The sequence below is a fragment of the Hippoglossus stenolepis genome, chromosome 17 (genome assembly GCF_022539355.2).
Source record: "Hippoglossus stenolepis isolate QCI-W04-F060 chromosome 17, HSTE1.2, whole genome shotgun sequence".
NCBI lineage: Eukaryota > Metazoa > Chordata > Actinopteri > Pleuronectiformes > Pleuronectidae > Hippoglossus > Hippoglossus stenolepis.
Genome location: NC_061499.1, coordinates 4,363,035 through 4,383,015, shown reverse-complemented (window position 1 = coordinate 4,383,015; position 19,981 = coordinate 4,363,035). Strand labels below are relative to the sequence as shown.

General features: G+C 43.5%; 4 protein-coding genes across 6 annotated transcripts; all 4 read right to left on the bottom strand.

Moving 5' to 3' along the window:
• Window positions 1-353: 353 nt before the first annotated feature.
• msto1 (misato mitochondrial distribution and morphology regulator 1) lies at window positions 354-6,086 on the bottom strand. Of its 2 annotated transcripts, none has more exons than XM_035183680.2 (14): window positions 5,877-6,086; window positions 4,877-5,006; window positions 4,614-4,683; window positions 4,344-4,419; window positions 4,132-4,159; window positions 3,883-4,039; window positions 3,223-3,337; window positions 2,939-3,073; window positions 2,699-2,851; window positions 2,256-2,387; window positions 1,929-2,113; window positions 1,522-1,626; window positions 1,318-1,430; window positions 354-1,219 (listed from the first exon to the last, which is right to left on the bottom strand). In XM_035183680.2, exons 1-14 carry the CDS (start codon window positions 5,958-5,960, stop codon window positions 966-968), a joined length of 1,737 nt encoding a protein of 578 aa, XP_035039571.1. In that variant the 5' UTR covers window positions 5,961-6,086; the 3' UTR covers window positions 354-965. The 2 variants fall into 2 exon arrangements, with proteins under 2 accessions (XP_035039571.1, XP_035039572.1); XM_035183681.2 differs by having other exon boundaries at window positions 3,883-4,036.
• A 757-nt stretch (window positions 6,087-6,843) lies between these two features.
• On the bottom strand, window positions 6,844-9,035 carry apoea (apolipoprotein Ea). Its single transcript, XM_035183105.1, has 5 exons — window positions 8,922-9,035; window positions 8,621-8,684; window positions 8,142-8,271; window positions 7,562-7,849; window positions 6,844-7,362 (listed from the first exon to the last, which is right to left on the bottom strand). The coding sequence occupies exons 2-5, from the start codon at window positions 8,661-8,663 to the stop codon at window positions 7,062-7,064; spliced, it is 762 nt and encodes a 253-aa protein (XP_035038996.1). The 5' UTR covers window positions 8,664-8,684; window positions 8,922-9,035; the 3' UTR covers window positions 6,844-7,061.
• Window positions 9,036-10,812: 1,777 nt separating this feature from the next.
• Window positions 10,813-12,270, bottom strand: apoa4a (apolipoprotein A-IV a). The gene is made up of 3 exons (XM_035183104.2): window positions 12,231-12,270; window positions 11,986-12,136; window positions 10,813-11,498 (listed from the first exon to the last, which is right to left on the bottom strand). Exons 1-3 carry the CDS (start codon window positions 12,268-12,270, stop codon window positions 10,919-10,921), a joined length of 771 nt encoding a protein of 256 aa, XP_035038995.1. The 3' UTR covers window positions 10,813-10,918.
• A 3,274-nt stretch (window positions 12,271-15,544) lies between these two features.
• On the bottom strand, window positions 15,545-19,468 carry tomm40l (translocase of outer mitochondrial membrane 40 homolog, like). Of its 2 annotated transcripts, none has more exons than XM_035183635.2 (10): window positions 19,323-19,468; window positions 18,237-18,442; window positions 18,084-18,151; window positions 17,772-17,864; window positions 17,574-17,675; window positions 17,056-17,161; window positions 16,828-16,950; window positions 16,648-16,724; window positions 16,432-16,534; window positions 15,545-16,303 (listed from the first exon to the last, which is right to left on the bottom strand). In XM_035183635.2, exons 2-10 carry the CDS (start codon window positions 18,439-18,441, stop codon window positions 16,164-16,166), a joined length of 1,017 nt encoding a protein of 338 aa, XP_035039526.1. In that variant the 5' UTR covers window position 18,442; window positions 19,323-19,468; the 3' UTR covers window positions 15,545-16,163. The 2 variants fall into 2 exon arrangements, with proteins under 2 accessions (XP_035039526.1, XP_035039525.1); XM_035183634.2 differs by lacking the exon at window positions 19,323-19,468 and adding an exon at window positions 18,955-18,989.
• Between the last annotated feature and the right edge of the window lie 513 nt (window positions 19,469-19,981).

The following is a 19,981-nucleotide window of genomic DNA, read 5'->3' as shown; positions in this document are numbered from 1 at the left end:
TCTTAAAATTTGGCAAAAATGTTAATTTACCCTCAGATTAACTGATTACACTTGGGTTGGTCACATTCACGAAACATGTTAATGGTGTCTTCATATCTCAATTCTGTGTTAATGCGATGTCTTCACAACTTTAACAAGATTTCACTTAGACTCAAAGATTAGATTTCAGTGGCCAAAGGTCTCGGTTACGTCTCGAAGAACAAAATGTACGGCGACTGAAACGCCACTGGTTGGTGGAGCCATACAAGGTATATTAAGTTGCTGTGGTTTTACAGGCTGTTGCCCTCATTGTTTGTCACCACCAGCCTTATCACCTAGTATATTTATGATTTCAACAATCTCTCAAAACAATATACAGTCATGATAGACACAGGAACAGTTTATTTGACTCCAGTCCCATAAACACCATCCTGCTGCCATTCTATTTAATGGGACGTTTGTAACGGTATTACTAAATCGAACCATTTCTAAGCTGAAGTATGAAGTGGCAAATCAGATGAGACTAAGTGTCAGTTAAACATTAACTAAACCAACTACATGAATTCACATTCATTCAATACTTTGTCTAAAGCTTCACATAACATTGGAATTGTGTGTGTTGCAGCTCCAGGTTCCTCTGGACTGTACGGTGAGAAGTTTCTGTTAAGTGAACTACATCCATTCATGTATATACAGTATGTTTATGGTGTACATTTAGTATAAAACGCATTTAATTACACAAGCTTTGAAGAATCGTGAGAGCAGTGCTGACATTCTCATGATGCTACATCTATCAACTTCCTGAATCAATCCTACACGTGTACCTTTCTTTGGAAGTCAAACTTGGTAATATAATAATCTGAACTATTCAAACTTTCATGTCTGTTAGCGACCATGTGATTCAGTCCTGGTCCTTTAATAAGCAAAGCTCCTCGTGTCTGAGGGAGAACATGCAGGCTGTAAACATCTGTTTGAAACTGTCCCCGTCAGTCGTCTTCAGAGGAAGAAGAGCGATTCGTCCCGCCGCTGCTGTCTCTGTAACATCGGGCCATTAGACCCAGCTGCTCCATGGCCTCTTCATAGTCGGCCATCTCGGGGCCCTGGGAGAGGAAGCTAGGGGCCACGCGGCGGATGTCGAAAGCGCTGGCAGCACGATGCAGCTCCGACAGCCACGTGCCGATTGCAGGCCCGGACTGAAGGGACGTCATGACGGGTACGGATTTAACCAAAGGGGCTGGCGCTGCAGAGAGGAGCGTTAAAGGATACATTCAGCAAGGCAGAGCTAAATGACAAAGTTACAGAATGCAAATAAAAAGTGAAAATATAAAAAGTACTCACAGCCGAAGGGGGGGGCCTGGCTCTGCAGGAAGCCTTGAGGATCCAGGGACTGGCTGAAGATCTGAGGGAACGGTGGCGTCAGCTTACTGGGAGTCGACACCAGCTGCAGAGCGCTGTGAGAGGACGGAGAGAGCGGCGGTTACAATACAGTGTTTCCTGTTGGGGTTAAACAGTTTAAATAATTAGTTCCGTGTCGGGACTCACAGAGGAGCTGAGGGATAGAAAGATCCGATGTAAGACGACAGGACGTCTTCTCCGCTGTGGAGGCTGTGCAGAGGAGAGGCCGGTTCAGTCCCTGGGGCCAGAGAGCTGATTGAAAGAAGATCAGTATTTCAGCAACACGTTAAAAAGAGATTTCATTTCTAATGTGGTGATGACAGCCTGTATCTTTTCTACAAGACTCTTTCGTACTTTATCAAATCCAGATAAAACTGCAGCTTGATGTCTTTGTTTGCCACCTCTTGACTCAATGTGGATTTAGCACTTAGGGAATTTACTAAAACACCTTTTCTTCAAACTCTCCAGAGTCCAGGTTCAGTTCGTTTGAGTCTGACAGATGAAGCTTCTACGAATCCAAAATATAATGAAAACAACAAACATAAAACTCTCACCTGATTAGTCTCTGGTCCTCAAAGCCTTTGAGTGTCGCCCACTGGCTGTAGCATTGTCGGTCGCCTGGTTCCGGACACGCTGACAGAGGCTTCCAGGGCAGAGCATCCGAACAGGCGCTCAGGGCGTCGGGGAGAGAGCTGCCGTGCATCATGGGAAAGGGGACGGCACCGTAAGCGGCCACCACCTATAATTCAAAGGATCCGATCACAATGAGAGAGATAGGAAAAGGGAAAAATTACTTATTGATTTAGGTATCAGAAAAATTAACACATCCAGCTTTATATGCAGTCTGTGTGTAATTATTTTTGGATTAAAGTAAAATTCACCTTTCTCCCCGATACGGCCAGCGAGTCTGCCATCTGCCACATGGGGACGCTGTTGTTCCTCAGCCTGTAAGGGACAGTGAGGGCGTCCAGGGCCAGAGCCAAGACGGCGCTGGAGTGGAACCACAGTGACGGCTGGACGGAGGAAAAACAGGGACAGAGAGAAATCTTCAAACTTACATACATTTACCAGAGAGTCTTCAAATGTCCTTAATCACATCTAAACTCAAAAACAAGTGTGGTATGAAAGATGATTCTATTTAAAGTGTATTTCTTTATACGTTATATATACGTTTAATTTAAATCAATTAAAACGTGGAAATGAAGCAGAGAAATGTCTTAAATCAGCAAAGATAGATTAAAAATATTCCCCACATATCACTCATCACTTAAAAAGACTCAAACATGAATAAGAGTTAAGATAAAACCAAGAAGAAAAGCCTCACATCAAAATTGAGGTGAGGGAAGGTTGTGGGAGAGGAGGGGCGTCGGCCCAGTCCACCACGGAGAGTCAACGGGCAGAAGAAAGAGCTGTGATTGGCCAGTTCAGCCGTCGCCAATGTGCAGTTCAGCATGTGGTAGAGGTTCTTCACTGGACTCTGGTGACAGAGAAATACAAGGTGTGAGAAGCCCGTTGACAAAACATCTGATTCTTATTCAAACTCGTAGGCACAGAGACAACTCACTGAGTCACGGTGACTGACGGGTGCTATGCCCCAGGTCAGGATGCCTTTCCCGCTGTAAGAGTCCTGTAGCATCTCTGTGACCTTTGACCCCAGCCCTGCAAACCCATCAGCAATGTCACATAACACCTGGAAACCCTGAGAGGAAAACAGGAAGCAGAGGGAGGAGGAGAGATAGAAGATAACGTTTCTGAGAAGCAGACGGTGGAAAATGAAACCAATTTGGTGTAGAAACGTTAAGATAATAAAACAAAAGTGAATAAGAAGAGTGGAAACACCCCAGTTACCTGGAGGTAATCACACTCTTCTATAAAGAAGTGCAGTTTGTCCTCCAGCTCCTCGAGCACCGGCCCCTGCAGGAGAGCTTCTCCCTGACCGAAGGCCTCCAGCCGATGAGCCTCGCTGCACACACACAGGATTCTGTGTTAGAGACTCAAACCAACCACCAGAAATCTTGATTGATATTAACAATGCAAACTAATGGCACTTTGAATAGGTTACAGAGAAAATCAATTGATAAATAAACCCAGTGTGTTAAGTCCAAATGTGCGTAAAGCCTGACACCTGTTGGAGAAAAGCCGGTACTGAAGCATCAGTCTGCTCTTGGCTGGTTTTTGGTGCAACTTGATTTTATCCATTTTTGTGCTTTCGTTGTGATTCTATCTCCTAAATATGAAATGTTTCTATATCATGTCGACCTACGATCTCATAACTATGACTTTATCTTTAAAATGACGCTGGTTAAATAGGCTTCCATATGTTTGTTTGTTTTTCAACACAAAAAGTTAAAAGTGATAGTTTTCGGCCTCTGTTTTCACCAGTAGATCCAATTCACAATCAAAAAAACTTTACTCGTCCCCCGAGGACAATTCTAACTTGATGTCGGGCTTCAACTGGATGTAGATTTGAATTTTAAACGATTTGGAAGGTCTGACTTTGCACTTTACCCGTCGTGGTTGTACTGATGGATGACAGAGATGGTGCGAGGGTGCAGGTGGATCCTGAGGAAGTCGGACCAGACCTTCACGTCGCCCTCCAGCCTGTAGGCCTTTTGGACTTGGGCCAGTCGACTGTTCACCGTGTCCACTCTCAGAGAACCAGCTGCTGGGAGATTGGTCAGATTGGTCACTGCAGTGCGACGGAACATCTTGTAATTGATGCAGAGGTGAAATCGGGCTGGTTGAGGATTTGCTTACCTGGGAAACCCTTGGCGAGTATCTCTCCCTTGTGGAGACAAAGAACACGGTTACTTAATTATATGAAGATGTTTATATCAAGTAGTAATATTTTGCGTCCACCTGTAAAACCTGTCCTCACGTGTGTCCTTACTTTTCTCTGAATACCTCCTAGGCTGATAAAAAGCAAATGTTGCTGGAGGTCAGTTTAATTTCTATCTTAAATTACTCACATCCAATTTATCCAGATCTTCAAGAAAAGGGTTCTTCGATATGGGACTTTCTTTATGCATCAGGAGACTTCCCTCCCTGAAAGACAAAAGCACATTCTAATATTGAACAGGCCGAGAATTGTTCATGCAAAGATGTGAAATGCAGCATTCACGGGTGTAACCAGCTAGAATGTGCTGTTTCAGAGAAAATGACATGTGAAGTGTTAATACTCCACTTGCACGTTTATGTCGTCTTTGAAACGCAGATCAATAATGAACCCACTCATTTACCATGTGACAGCCGTCGTGTCTTTTCCGGCATCGTACAGATTTCCCTCCTGCCGCAGCGTCCGAAGACTTCCTGAAACAGAAGAGGAGGAGACGTAGCTTTTAGAATAAATGTTTGTATTACCAGGAGCATCAATTATAATGTGGTTTTCAGTCTAACACACTCGGAATGAGTCGGCCTAATCTTACGGGGACAAAAAAAAAGTCCCAGGAAAGCAGTGGATGTTTCCAGCGTCAGTGAAAAGCACGTGAGACGGTTCAATTACCTTTGAGGTCCATGGCGATGAGGCGAGGAGTGTAGGTGACGTGTCCGCCCCGGGTCTGTCCTTCACGAAACACCACATCGCTCTGGATCTCTCCCAGCTGATCCTCCGGGTCGTACGATAAAGAGGCATCCTGCGAACCGAGAGTAGATTCATAACTTTCCCTTTAACGGAAAGTGCCTCGGTAACTTCAGTGGACAGTGATATTAACATACGGTACTGTGCACAGAAAATGTTCAACTTTAAACACTTCCCCCCTCTGTGGGCGGATTTAAGGTTAAACTGCAGACCAACACGTTTCCTCTTATCAATTTTATCCTCATGCATTTTATTGTTGTGGTTTTTGTTGAGCACTTTGGTTCATCTGGCTGTTTTAAATGTGCTTTATCAAAACACACAACAACAAACACACAACAACCAGTCTGATACCTAGAAAACACACAGCACACACTGGTTTAAGTGGGATTTGTATCTGTTTGCAGCAACTTGATAAACAAAACATTTTTAAAAGCACAGCACCATTTATTATACAGATTGAATTATGACGCATTGATATGTGCGTCACTTAAATGTTGCCCCCTCTTAAGGTGGAACTCATCTCACTGTCTTCTTACTGTACAACTTTATAAATGTCTCCATCTTGGAAACAGAAACGTTTTAAACAATATTTAAAAAAATAAAATGTTTAAGTGATTCCTCTGATGGAGAATCTCACTCATTTCCTCCTGAAAGATTAATTTCCCTGCTGCCCGGTAACTTCATCATTAGCATTGTTAGCATCGCTAGCATCATACAAAGTGTTTGTTGACACTTTATTTCACGCTCGAAGCTCAAATCCATCTCAACGCCTGCTCTGTTTAATTATAATTAAATATCATAACTTGAACACTTCAGCTGTTTTATCCAACGTCATGCACTCGACAGTCTTGTCAACTCACGCGATGCTAGCTAGCTAACTTAGCTTTAACTTAGCTTTAGCTTAGCGTCAGCCGCTTCCCCTCACCTGTAGGTTCCACCAGTGGGTCCCCACGAAGTTAGAATAGTGTCCGAGCTGGAGAGTGACGACTTCCCTGCAGGGGCCGCTCATCGTGACGCTGCTCAACAACACGGGTCCGGTGCAGAAGCAGCTTCTTCGGACATGTTTGGAGGAAACTACAGTGACAAGCTAACGGGACGGTTCCGCCTCCCCCTGACGACACGTGGATCCTATTGGCCGAGGGGAGGGTGAGGCGAGCTGTGATTGGATGAGCCGGCGACGTCGCAGGGATAGTTTGGTTTCATCGCGCCGGTGTTTCACACGTGGTGTAAACATTCGTGTTTCAGGATCAGGATCAGAACCAGAATCAGGATCAGGATCAAAATCACGATTAGGATCAGAACCAGAATCAGGATCACGATTAGGACGAGAACCAGAACCAGAACCAGGACCAGGATCAGCACCAGGATCAGAATTAGAACCAGAACCAGAACCAAAACCAGGATCAGGCTTTATTACCAAGTATATTTTCACACACAAGGAATTCGCTGTGGTGTGTTTGTGCAAGTATAAATATAAACAAATATAAAAAATATATTTCCCGGAAAAAGATTAGTCACAAAGAAGCTTTTAAACTGAGTTAATCTTTTCGGAAAATAAACAAATGTTAAAAATAACTGCATCAGACTTTATTATTATCAAGAAGCTTGTCTTGCTAGTTTCACTTCTTTAATTTAGTTTTATTTAAGTTGTATTATTATTATTATTATTATTATTAATTACCAGTTTTATTTGCTGACCAACAAACCAATGAACCCACATTGGAACACGTTGAGTGAGTCTTATTACTAATAAAGTACCTTGTAGATTATTCTGATGGTTTCATTTGTAGAACCATGAATTAAACTTGGTTCAGTCTCTGTGTTGCTTTGAAATGTCAATCTGATGATTTCCTTCTCTCAGATTTAAAAAAGAAGCCTTTGATACGATGGTGTAACAGATGTGAACAGTTTAATCACATTATTGATGACCAGTGATCGTGTACTCATGTTTGAAGCAGCTGGTTTTTATTGGCCGACACTTGTAGACTGTGGTGAACATCTGTCATGACACAAAAACTTCTCTTTTCGTAGCTTATTACCTTTTAGTTATTAATCCCTCTAAACTCTTTACATGTACATCAACAGTCAGTCCGGACTCTCTGATGACAGGTTATCCTGTGATCATGGTGACAAAAGGCTGGAACCAGTTGCGCACCTCCTCCATCTTCTTCTCCAGGATGATCCTCATGTCTTCAGCTGTATTCTCGAAGCGGTCCTTGATGTCGTCGGCCGCGTCCTGAATCTTGATCGCCATTTTGTCTACCTGTGATATCAGCAGGTCGTTCAGGGTGGTGACCTTTGCCTGGGTGTTGTCTCGCACCTGAGTGAAATAAGGCTCGAACCGGGTCTGCACCTGCTCCACGTTTTCTGAGGTACGGGACTGGAGCTCCTCCAAGTATTCAGCAACTTGACTGAGGGGGGGAAAGAGTTTTATTTTGACCTTTAGAGTGGCTCCCAAATGTGTTTTATAATAGAACAATACACCCAAGGATTATATATATAATACAGTGTAAAATAGTCCTGAGTAAACAAAAATCATCCGATGTTTACAAAACTCAAAATCAAAGATCCTCAGGTTTAGTTAGTGAAACTCTGTGTCCCCTCCCTCACCTCTTGATCTCCTGTGCGTCCTTGTTGAGGCGTTTCTTCATCTTGCGGGTGTAGGCGGAGACCCTGACCCGGACGTCGTCGGCGTTCTGCTCCATCATGGTCTGCAGCTCCACGCTGTACTTCTCCATCTGCTCCCGGCCCTCGTCCATGTGGACACGGAGTTTTTTGCCCAGCCACTCCAGGTCATCGCCCAGACGCTGTGCGGCCTCCTGGGTGTACGGAGCCAGCTTGGTCTGAATGTCCTCTCTGTACACGGTCAGCTCAGTCATGCTGTCCTGGATCAGGGTGCTGAGAGAGAGGGGGAAACAGGGGGACACAGGGGGACACAGGGCGATCGGTTAGGTGTCATCATGAAGAAGTGAGGGGTCAAGACTGAGAATAACCTCATTCAGGTGCAGAACAGAAAAATATCCGTTTATTAGTATTTGAAAAGGTGAAATAATAAATCTATTGACTCTGTTTGTGCTGAACTGTAAACAGTGCACGTCAGGACAGAGGTCAGAGGTCACAGTCAGGTAGATGTGATGTTAGTTTGGTAACTTCTCCTGATAGCATCATATATAATGTGGGTTAAACTCACTCGAGTTCTCTGGTGACCTGGGAGCTCCTGATGTCCTTCAACATCTCGTCGGACTTGGAGCTCAGATCTGTGAAATAATCCTTGAACTTCTCCAGGGTGTCCTCCCAGGGAATGCTCCTGGCATGGCAGCCTGGTGAGGGAGGAAAAGCAAACGGCTCAACAATCGACTCTCACGCTTCAGGTGGATTGGATCAGAGGTGAGTAGTTTCATTCGTATTATTATCATAAAAGCCGGGTCCTGGCATATTCTGTATTTTCAACATACGAGCCCCAAGAGCTTAAACTTGTCACAAATTTTCAAAATCAAACTCTCATTTTCTTTCTTTCTTTCTTCACACGTTTACTTCACGAATTACATTTTGTCGAACACCGTCTGTTCGTCCTTGATCGTAAAAGTTCAGTGAAAATATCAATGTTAAATAAAAATAAAACATACGTTTCTCTAACGAGACATTTTTGAGTGGAAACTTTGAACTCACCAGACAGAGCTGCCAGAACAAAGATCACTGAAAAGACCCTCATGATGACTAGAAAAGCAGACACCTGAAAAAAAATCACATACAATAAATCAGTTCGCTCAAACACTTTATAAAAACATCTTTTTAGTTTTAAAAATCTGACATTTTCACCCATGAAGATGAGTTTTTAAAAAGAGAAAAAAAAAAAAAATCACTCTACATTCTAGTCATCTGCATGATAGTGATAAAAATAAATCTCTCTTAGGAACGACGCAGCTGTTAAATAAATAAAAAGTTAAAAGTTAAATGGTGTGTGTCTCACCTCAGGGATCCTGATCTTGGGACGTCTGTGTCTCACTTCTCTCTATTTATACGCTCAGGTTGCGTTGATGGGATCCAATAAATGTCGGGAGGATTGCTGACATGCGTCCGAAGTTCCCAGCGTGAACTGTGCTGTTGTCATCTTTTATTGCTGTGGGTGCTATTTTGTCTCCACGTCGCACCGAGGGTACACGAGGACACACAGGTCGGTCCAAGTAGGAGCACGCACCACAACATCTGATCTCTCAGTCCGTGATGGGTTAAAACCTCTGAATTACAAGTGGAGTAGTTGGATTGACTGATAGTTAAATAAACTGAGACTTCAGCACGAGATAATGAGAGAAGACAGTGTGCCTGTTGGGTCACATGCTGCTGATAGGGCAGCAGGGAAAAGGCCAAGTCGCTGTGCACATCACTGTCCAGCTCATCTGGTCCATAGTCTGCTTTAATAACCGCTGGGACAAGATGGGACATCTTCCAATGAATAACTGCACCTTCAATTAATGAATAACTTTATTGTCTGTAAAGATGGAAATCTACTTTTCTTTTGACTGTTGACTCCACCAAGGCCAAACAGTCCCCTGGAATTCAGCTTCCACCAAACTGGGTCCAGTCATTTGACCCAGATCCTCAGGTCTCATCCCTCCGGGTTTCATGTAAATACGTTCTCTAGTTTTTGTTTCATCCTGATGACAAACAAACCAACCACCAATATGGATTCTGGGGAATTTGTGAGTAAAGAAGATAAATCGACCAAAACAATACATTGTTGAAACACACTTTTATTAGAATTTAAGTTTTGGTAACATCAGGAAAGTCTCTCTGTTTTATTGAATAACATTTTTTGATGTATTCTACTGTTCTTTTAAATGAATACTGTCTTTTAATATTTGTGATTCCCTTTACTGCCCTTGTAACACACTTTGTAACTCTATAAATTAAGTTGTTAAATTATTATTACAAATAAAAAAGAAAACACATTTACAACCAAATATATAGAGCTTCAGATAAGAAAATAAAGAAATGTGAAAAATCTGAGCATAAAGGGGTTTTCTGCATTTTTTATTTTGTAAAATAGAAGTTTTTATATACACATAAACACAGATAATGATTTGTCATTTGGCACCATCATTATCAAGGAAGTATTTTTATTGAGGCAGTTGTGGAAAGTACCTCTAAACTATTACAATTTGTTTAGAATTACCACAACTGCTACACTAAAACTATGACTAACTACTATTACTGATACTAATAATAATTCTACCTGCTGTTTGTTGCCTCTTTAACTTTCAGCCTCCCTTTTATTGTTGCTGCTCTTTCTTTATGCTTTTGTTGATTTAGTTGACGAAAGTTAAACTGAGACTCTGACTTTTGCTGAACAATCGACGTCGGGGCCAAAAAGATACGATGACATCGTCGGGGCCGAAGTGACAAGTCAACAATCTGACTCAGGAATGTGGTGATAAGACTCGACGTATTTAAAGTGTTGCACTAACCTTAAAGTTTCCCTCCTGTCAAACCAGGACAAAGAAACTGTCGCGTTTTACTGTTCGTCAATCAAACGTTTCATTAAGAAAAGAGAAGATCAGTTTTTTCTTCTCTCAAACGTTTCATTCTCTCACTTTCACGTCACTTTTTCATTTATAAAAGTGATATTTATAAAAGACTGTGTTTAGAAATGTTGGAGAGCGTTGTTTTCCTTTATGAATTTACAGCCTCAGAATGTATTTTCTTATTTTTAATGGATGTGGTTGTTTTCCATTTCAAACAAAAAGAAAGGTTCGTGAAACCATAATATTCATTTGCAGTGTTTATTGTTCTTTTTTATGTTATAGTTGTAAACAGTCAAGACAAAATACTGATATTTTTCACAGAGCACAAAAAACATGGAAAACGAGGTACTGCACTTTTTCTTTATTTTGAAACGTGACTGCTGCCGCAGCAGAGATCAGTGACGACGAGGCAGGAGAAGATCATTTCAAACTGGTGAGAGATGTTTTACTGGGTCAGCTTGGTGAAGGACCTCCAGAGAGCAGACAGCTGCTTCTTCAGCTGCCGTGCGTCTTTGTCCAGCATGACCTTGAACTCCTCTCCGTATGGAGCCAGGTTCTCCTGGATCTCCTGGGTTTTCTGGGTCAGCCGTGTCTGGAAGCTCTGGGCCACGGGCATCATGCTCCTCTGAAACTCCTCCAGACTCTGCTCCATCTTCTGCTTTATCTCCTCGGTGATGGGAACCATCTGGGCCTGCAGCTGCTTCACGCCTGTGTCCAGCTGCTCCTTCAGCTCCTGGCTCTTCTGCAGCATCACGGCCTTCAGGGACTCGGGGTCCATGGACTCAGCGTAGGGGGCCACTCCGTTCTTCAGCTCCTCCACGTGCCTCTGGAGGCCGGACGCCAGGTCCTCGGTGTAGGGCTGCAGGTTGGTGCTCACAGCGGCCAGATCTTTCTCGAGACGAGCCTTCAGCAGCTCGGCCTCCTGGGTAACTTTGGCCATGAGTTCCTGGGTCAGAGGAGCCACCTGAGTACGCATGGCGTCGGCGAACGTGCTGATGGCCTCGGTGCTCTCAGAGATGAGGATGCTGCACAAACACATACACACTCTGAATAAGTCTTTATGAATTCTGAGCTGAAACTTAAAACAACCCTCTGCCTTCCCATGAAGGTGAAAATGTCCATTTATTTAAGGTCCTCAAATCTTAAGTTTACTGGTTTCCTCACTGATTTAAAGTGGGTGATGCTCAACTAGAAATTTGACTGAAAATAAATCGTCTATTTCACTCTCAACGGGATCATGATTTACTAAATGAACATCACTGTGTTGAAGTAGACTTGAAACTAGACGTTAGAAATGAAGTGAGAATCTTTTTCTCATCGACTTCTATAGCAACTGACTCTTTGCAACCAGTGGAGTCGCCCCCCGCTGGTCATGTGAGAGAATGCAGGTTTCAGGCACTTCTGCATTGGCTTCACTTTCTGCACCTGGAGTCAACGTCCATTTTACACCTATGAACGAGGTATATCTACTATTCAAAGCTGTTTTCAGATTTCTTCAGGTTGTTCTCTCACTTCAGTTCCTGTCCCAGCTCAGACTGGCGGATGTGCTTCAGCGAGCCCTCGGTGGTGACGGTTGCCTTGGCGACGTAGTCCCAGAAAGCATCTTTCACCATGTCGACCTGGTGCCTGGGCTGGTGCATCTGCAGGAGGCGGCCATTGCAACCTGACGAGAGGACACGTGGCCATTAAACACCCCCCACCTTTAACCGCTGCACACGTCAAAACTGTTGATTTTCACCCAGAATAAGAAAACTCACCGGTGAGGACAGCGAGGACGAGAACCACGAGGAACTTCATGGCTGAAAGGAAACGTGCAAACGGAGCAGTTCAGTATTTCCGTGTGAATCTCGTGAGGTCAGAGGTGACACCTCGTTGCCGGAGTCTTACCTGAGCTGTTGAGTCAGGGAGATGCTGAAACCTGCGTCTGTGACCCGCACAGCTCATGGCTGAGTTTATAAAGGCGGAGGAGCTGAATGGAGGAAGCAGAGGAGTAAAGTCCAGCTCTGAGTGTCGCGCTGTCACCTTCTGCTTCCACATCACGGCTGAGGTCATCGTCACAGGTCAGACGGCCTCTCGTCTCAAACCTGAAGGTGACGTTTCCCTGTCGCTGATCTGGAATAAACTCTCCTCCCAGATTGATCATTTTAAATCTGATTCAAAGTCCAACCTTTTTTAAATCTTGCTTTGAATTCGACCGGATTCTGTTCATGCATTTTTCTGTGGAAATGTTTTTAATATGATCTTTTCCCTCTTTGCTTTTTTCCCTCCACACTTGTGTTGTTTACCTAAAGCACATTGGCTCAACTCCTGTAGTTTTGAATGTGCCACATGAATGTTAACTTGAGTGGTGACATAGTTGTAATTCATCCTGTGAACATGAAAGGACCAAATTCCAAGGGAATCAATCTGACACTTTATCATCCTCAGTCATGTTGATGGATTTCATGCCTAAATACTGAAAAGGAATTAATCAATCAGCCACATTATTAAAACATCCTCGCTAATATTGTGTATTTCTAGAAACTAGAACAGTGATATGTGATTTTAACTATTATTATAATACACTCATATTGATTTAAATTACTAATTTAATATTTGTTTCCATTGTTTTATCTATAAACGTACATTTTACTGAAATGACCTGAACTTTATTCTCACACACTGTTGTCGTCGGAGGTTTTCTAGGTCAGTGAGATGTGGTTCAGGACTTTGATCCAGTGGTTCCACCCGAGCTGCAGATTATCTGGACTGAAGAATGTTGGGTTTCCTCATACCGCTGCTCCCTGCAGATAAACCAGAGCAGCCACACGTTTCCTCTCAGGAGAAACTAACCCGCAAACACCTGAACCCACCGTTTTCATACAAAGGCCTTGACGTGTGTTGACAAAGACGTCCCACTCTGATTAAAATATGAAATTCAAAAACCTTTTCCTCTTGAGCTGTGTTTAAAAAACCTAAATGACTTCAGTGTTGCCAAAAACAAAAAGGTAAATAAGGATTTAAATTGAATTAAATCCACTCCACTCTATTACTATTCACCTACTCTCATTGGAATGAACAATGTCTGTGCAATCGTTTTCACATTGTATAATATGTTTATTATTTTCCATATGTAAATATTTCATGATTACTTACTTAGTACTTTTATTTTAACTGATCTTATCTTATTTTTACTTTCCCTTCGCTGCTGTAACAGTAAATTTCAACGTTGTGGGACAAATGGATTATTTGATCTAACTTTACATTAATTTTAATTTCATTCCAGTTACTTCTACTTTATCTTAGTTTTGTATGTGACATATTGTAGTTGGCCGAACAGTGGCACCATAGTCTCCATAGATCCCAGGGAACAATGAAGTATCATGATTTTGCTTTTTCCTGCTAAAAGGAAGTCAAAACAAACCACTGGTCGTTTTCTGAACTTTTCACTTCAAATAACTGACAGATATTTCTCTGTGTTTTTATTCAATGTGTGACCTAGTTTTGTGTCTTTTTATTCAGAGCACGAACAGTTTCCAGATGTTTTGTGCTGCTGGATCTCATCAGAGAGATTTATACACGTCCTCGAAGGGGAACCCCATTGATTTGACATCTCCTCCATGTCAGCGAATGGGACATGGAGCAGACTTATTTATTTCTTATCCGATGCTATGGAAATAGGGTGAAACCTAATGATTGATTAAATGGTATCGAAAAATCTGTCCCTCTGGGGAACAAGGGCAGGACTTTACCCTGAAATATGACTATAAAACTCAGTGATTGTCTGAGCAGCACAGGTCGTCTGAGAGACGAACACAGACGCTGCCTCTGAAAAGGTAAAACATGTTATTTAACATTGTCATGATTAAGCTGATGCTCAGTTTATAAATCGTACACGTGCTTTTTCTTTATCCAGCTCAATCATGAAAGTCCTCGTGGTTCTCGCACTCGCCATTTTCTCCGGTGAGTGAACTTCCTCTTTATTAAAGCTGGATCCATGTGAATCCCAGTCAGTGGTTGAACTCTGCCCTCACCTCCGTGCTGCGTCTGCTTCATTCAGTTTGCAATGCCGACGTCCAGAGCCAGGAGGCGCCCATGATCAACCTGGAGCAGATGCAAGACGGTTTCTTGGACTACTTTGCCGCAGCTACGCTCACTGCTGTGGAAATGTGGAAGGAGTTCAGAAAGACTGAGCTGGGACAGGACGTCAAGTAAGAGTGTCAACCATAGTCTGTTTACAAAGATGGACGACGTGACGTCTGGTCAAAGGTGAAGCCAAAACACGGCGTCCATCTTTATTTACAGTCTCTGCTCTCAGCTTGATAAAGAAACCTTCTGTCATAAGAAACATATTCAACATGTTTTTCTGTCTTACAGCGCCAGGATCGCCCAGAACCTCGACTCAGTGAATCAGTACATCGCCGCCCTGCGTTCTCAGGACTTCATGATCCAGCTCACCCAGGAGGCCGAGCAGCTGAAGGTCTGTCTGAAGAACGGTTTGACCACGGTGGGCACCAGCGTGCAGCCCTTCGCCGAGGACCTGGCGGCCAAACTCCAGACACAGGTGGACGCCATGATCCCCGAGGCCCAGAGCCTCCAGAAGCAGCTGACCCAGAAAACCCAGGAGATCCGGGAGACCCTGATCCCGTACGGAGACGGGATGAAGGCCAAGCTGTCCGACGGCTTCCACTTTCCCGGTTACACTGTTTCTAAAGCCTCCACACACCAACTATTTCTCCCAAGTTTGCTCATTGTATATCTTATTAAATAAGAAAAAAGAGAATTCATGGATGTTGATGAAAAAACAATCAGTTATGTTTAGAGGACTGATATCTGAGGGCAGATCCAAATAGAAATCTGGATATAGTGAATTTAAATGTGGCTTCATTAGGGGAATGTTCGCTATTCAAGTTGCTGTATTCAGTTGTTAAACGGCATAATGCTCCCCCACCTCCGTGTTTATCATTATAATAAAGTTCTCTGGTGTTGTGAACCACTACCTGGGATTTGTGGTCATTTCAAAACATAAATTCACAAACTCACAGTCCAGCAGAGACGAGATCGACTGAAGGATGCGACCGAGACGTGCAGGTTTAGTAAGAAATGGTATTTATCCGTTTTCAAGAGGTATATACAGGTCTTATACACTGTTCCAAACGTACGTAACATAAAAAAGGCAACAGAACATGGGATGGATTGTGAATGTGACAGCACAGCACACGCCTCCTGACGGTCTTCAACCAACGAATCACCTTGAAACGAGCAAACGAGACTGATTTCATTCACTGCACGCCAACACAGACTTTACAGTTAAAAAAAAAAAAGAATAAAACTCAAAACAAAAAAACACAACAGGCAACAAACTCAGTGACAGAAACAACGAGCTCTGTAACGTCTCACGTCTTTCTACTGGTTTGTCGTCACAGGCGTCAAATTCCTGACCAATCACATTCTTCATTTCACTTCAGATAGTTCGGGCGATTAAATGATTAAAGTCGTTAGATTGTTACATTATTACCGTTCAGTGTTTCTACTCAGCATATTGGATGAAACGTGATTGAGGAAAAGCAATTACAAGATCATGGCCGAATCTGCTAAAGGAGGTCAGAGACAGTATGAGGTGTACAGCACATGGCAGAGTCCGTCCATCCATCGTAAGTTAGTCCGTTCTGTGAAGTCCCGTCTGCAGGTGGTTCAGCGCTCGGGTGGCTTTAACCGATGGTGACGCCGAAACCGCACTGGAACTTGTTCTTGCGGTGGTTGAGGAAAGAACAGAGGACGAGCGAGAGCGGCAGAGGGAGTAACTTCTTTTCTAATGTTGCACCAACGACCCAGTTACTGTCTACTGAACCTGGCAGAGGCACGGAAACAACAAGGTTAGATGGGTGTTACCAGAGAAAAAATATTCGTAAAACTAAACTAACTAAATGAAAATTGTGAAACTGCTCTCTTGAAATAACCTTAACACGCATGTCCTACCTTTAAACTGTAAATTGGCTTTAGGCACATCTAGCTGGTAAGCGAACGACATGCTGGTGTCCTGCATGCGGTTGCTCGCTTCGAGCTCCACGCCGACCTGCAGCTGTTGAAGAGCAGAGGACAGTCACATCTGGACGAAGGCAAAGCACGAAACTCGAGAGTCACAGAGCAACGGCCTCTTCACATTCTGAGCCGTCTCTTTATGGCTTGAATTACCTGGTCGTTGGCTTTGTGGTAGTACGACGCATGAGCTCCCGCTGAGCCGAGTGTCAGCGTGGCGATGTAGTTACTGCCTGTGAAGGGGGAGGGCAAGGTGAGACGTGTTTTCAACAAATCCAGGTAAAATCTCCATCTCAATGAATCTGAACTACAGACTCACCACAGCCTGGGTCTCACCTGTGTATTTGCCAACTAGTGACATCACCGTGCCCTCCTCTCCGGGCCTGCGGTGGTAAACCAGCTCCCCTCCCAGAGCCAGAGAGGGCGTGATGGACTGGAGGTAGTGTGTTACGACAATACCTGACAGGAAGACCACAGCAAAGAAACGCTTAGATTAGATGAACAGTTAAAAGTAACTTCTTGCAGAGTGACTCGTCTTCGCAGCGTCACAGACTGACGACCTACCAGAGCCGACGAGGACGTCTGGGTTTCCAAGTGTCACAGTTGCAGTAAAGTCTTCTCCCTTGAACTCGGCGTCTCCCTGCCAGTTCACAAACTTCTGCTGCTGTGTCTGAGGACAAGACAGAGTTTTACAAAGTTAATCCAAATGATACTGAAGAGCCCTGCAACACTATCAATTACTTTTTTTAATGTAATGATACATCAGCAGATAATTTTACAGAAATGTCAAGGATTTCTTGTTGTGGTTTGATTTAATTTCAAGGTTAAATTGTGACAAAGATACAGAACAAACGAGATATTGTACTTTGTAAAAACAAACTTGTCGATTTAACCCATCTCTTAATACTTCAATAAGGTAAATCTACAATAAGCACATTAAAAGCTTTAATAAATATTGTGCACAGTAAAACATAAGGAAATATTATATAAAAAAGATACATCAGTCAGATAAGGGAGGTATTAAAGATATGTGAAAATGTCCGACAGGGAAAGAAATGACTTTAAATGTAAAGTAAATCTACCTGGAAGGCCAGTTTGGATCGTACTCTGCTGTTGATCTGGTGGATGATCTGAGCGTTAAGGCTGCCACTGTTGTCGATGTCTCCCACCATGACTGGAAAAAACTGAACAAGAACAAGTGTTAATTTGAATGACAGTTCAAAATATAAATATAAACGTGTGACTGGTGAGAGTTACAGTGACTTGAGTGCAGTGCTCACCTCTGCTGGACCGGTCTGCTTCGGTCCAACATACGTGGCACCGAATCTGTAGGTGGACTCGCCCATGGTGCTCAGCATCACAGTGTGATTCACCTGGAAGGAAGTTCGATGTGTTAAAAAATGTAATTACACATTTACACACAGTTAAAAGTTAAAGTTACAGTTAAAGTAATTACTTTAGCTGAGATACGTTGGGGATTGAAAACCCCTCAAATATAAAGATATGGTTTCACTTTATGACTCTAAAAACACAGGGACAAAACCCCAATGACAGCTTGTCTGATTCATGCTGGTACGAAGAACCAGACTGACCTGGAAGTGGTTGCTAAGGCCTTTGTTGACAACTAGCCTGACGCCTTCCATCTGCATCGGGAAAACCTCTGCAAAGAACCACAGCTGCAGATGAGTTTCATTCACACAGTTCAGGTATTAAGTTTCTTTACTAGCTCAGTCTTTGCCACTCACCTTTGCATTTGCGATGACACTCCTCAAACGCTCCCGGGTTGGGCAGAGGGTTTTCTCCATCCTCCTGCTGTCCTGCTGCTGGGGGTATGACAGGGGAGACCGGAGGCATCCCGAAGCCCGGCGGCACCGTCAACCCGGGGGCAGGAGCACCGCCGGTGGCAGGGGGTGGAGGGTTGGGGGAACTGGCAGCCAACACACTGCCCATGCTGGGAGGGCAGAGAGGAAATGAACAGATATGAGATAAGAGGGCGAGGTGGTGTTGAAAAGGAAAGATACATTTTCTCTGACGTAGAAACGGGATGTTTATCTAGATTTGTGAATTATGCCACGTTAATAAAATCAGGGCAGGTGACATCTAATCCTCTTGAACCATAGATTATATGAGGCAGCCATGTTTGTTGGTTTTTATAAGTAATAGACACATCACACTGGTAATAATGTAGTAAAATAAACTGTAAATAAATACAAATCGGGTGGATGTGTGTATACAAAGCTGCACAATCCTTAAAAGAGCAGACGAATGTGATATAACACGTGATTAATATGGTCATAAAACTCCATGTAAAGTAGATTTATATCATATTATTACATTATAGTGATTAAACTGTGTAAAAGCTTCTGTAAAAACTACAGAGACCAACAGGAAACTGTCACAGGGCTCAAGAATGAATGAGTGAGCTGATCTTCAGCTGTAAAATAGGTGGAGTGTCCCTTTAACCTTTCACACCCCACGTCCATGCATGTGCAGGTGGAGCAGCCGCAGCTTGGAACCACAAAATAACTTTAAAATACGAATCACATCATGATATCACGTGAATTAAAGAGGAAACAGCGGCCATCGGCGGCTCCGATCAGGAGAAGAAGCCCAATTCATGTTTTGAATGAAAGCTAGCATGATCACGTTAGCTAGGCTAGCTCCTCGTTAGCTCCTGCACCGGCTGCTAACAGCCCGGACACGGACGCCGCTGCGGGGACACGGACATCGACGGCTCCGCTAACTGCCGCTGGAGGAGCCGCGCACACGTCGGGAGTGTTTCCGGAGAAAACGCGGGTTTCGCGAAGCCTCGAGCTAACGCTGCTACTCACGTTGTGATTCCAGAGGACGATGCAGCCGGAAGTTAAACCCGACTTGCACCGAAGAAGAAGAAACAGGCGAGTGCCGACTAAGGCCCGCCCCTTTTTAACCTGTACGCGTTTTGATTGGCTGACAGGCCCTGGCCCTCGGGTATGATTTGCGGAAACACCTGTCTGTCACTGTGCCTGTCAGGAGAATCCAAGGGGTGTGGTTTTGAGGCAGATGACGTAATTTTTTTGCTCAAACGCCATTGGCTCGTCGAGGTGAGGTCAGCCGTCGAAGGGCGGGGTGGGATTGTCTTACAGCTCAGGGATTGGTGGAGAGCCTGGGTTGAAAGCGTGGAGGGCGGGGTTAGTGAAACAGCTTCAAGGTCAAATGACAGATCGACGATTTTAAATTCAAACACATTAATCTGCAGTATAATAATAATATAATTAAGCAGATTTATACAGTTTAATGTTGCACAGTCTGATGAGGGACTGGTGGATACACTTCAAAATGGAGGAGGATCCATTCTGTCTTTATTCTTACACTTTTAATCTTTTATTCTTTTAATTTGCACTGTGGAGCTTTCTAATATATCATGTCAAACACTTACAGTAGACCCTTTATTGCTAAAAATCACATTTCATAAGTGTCATAGCTTTTTGTCATTGGTAAAATCTAAATC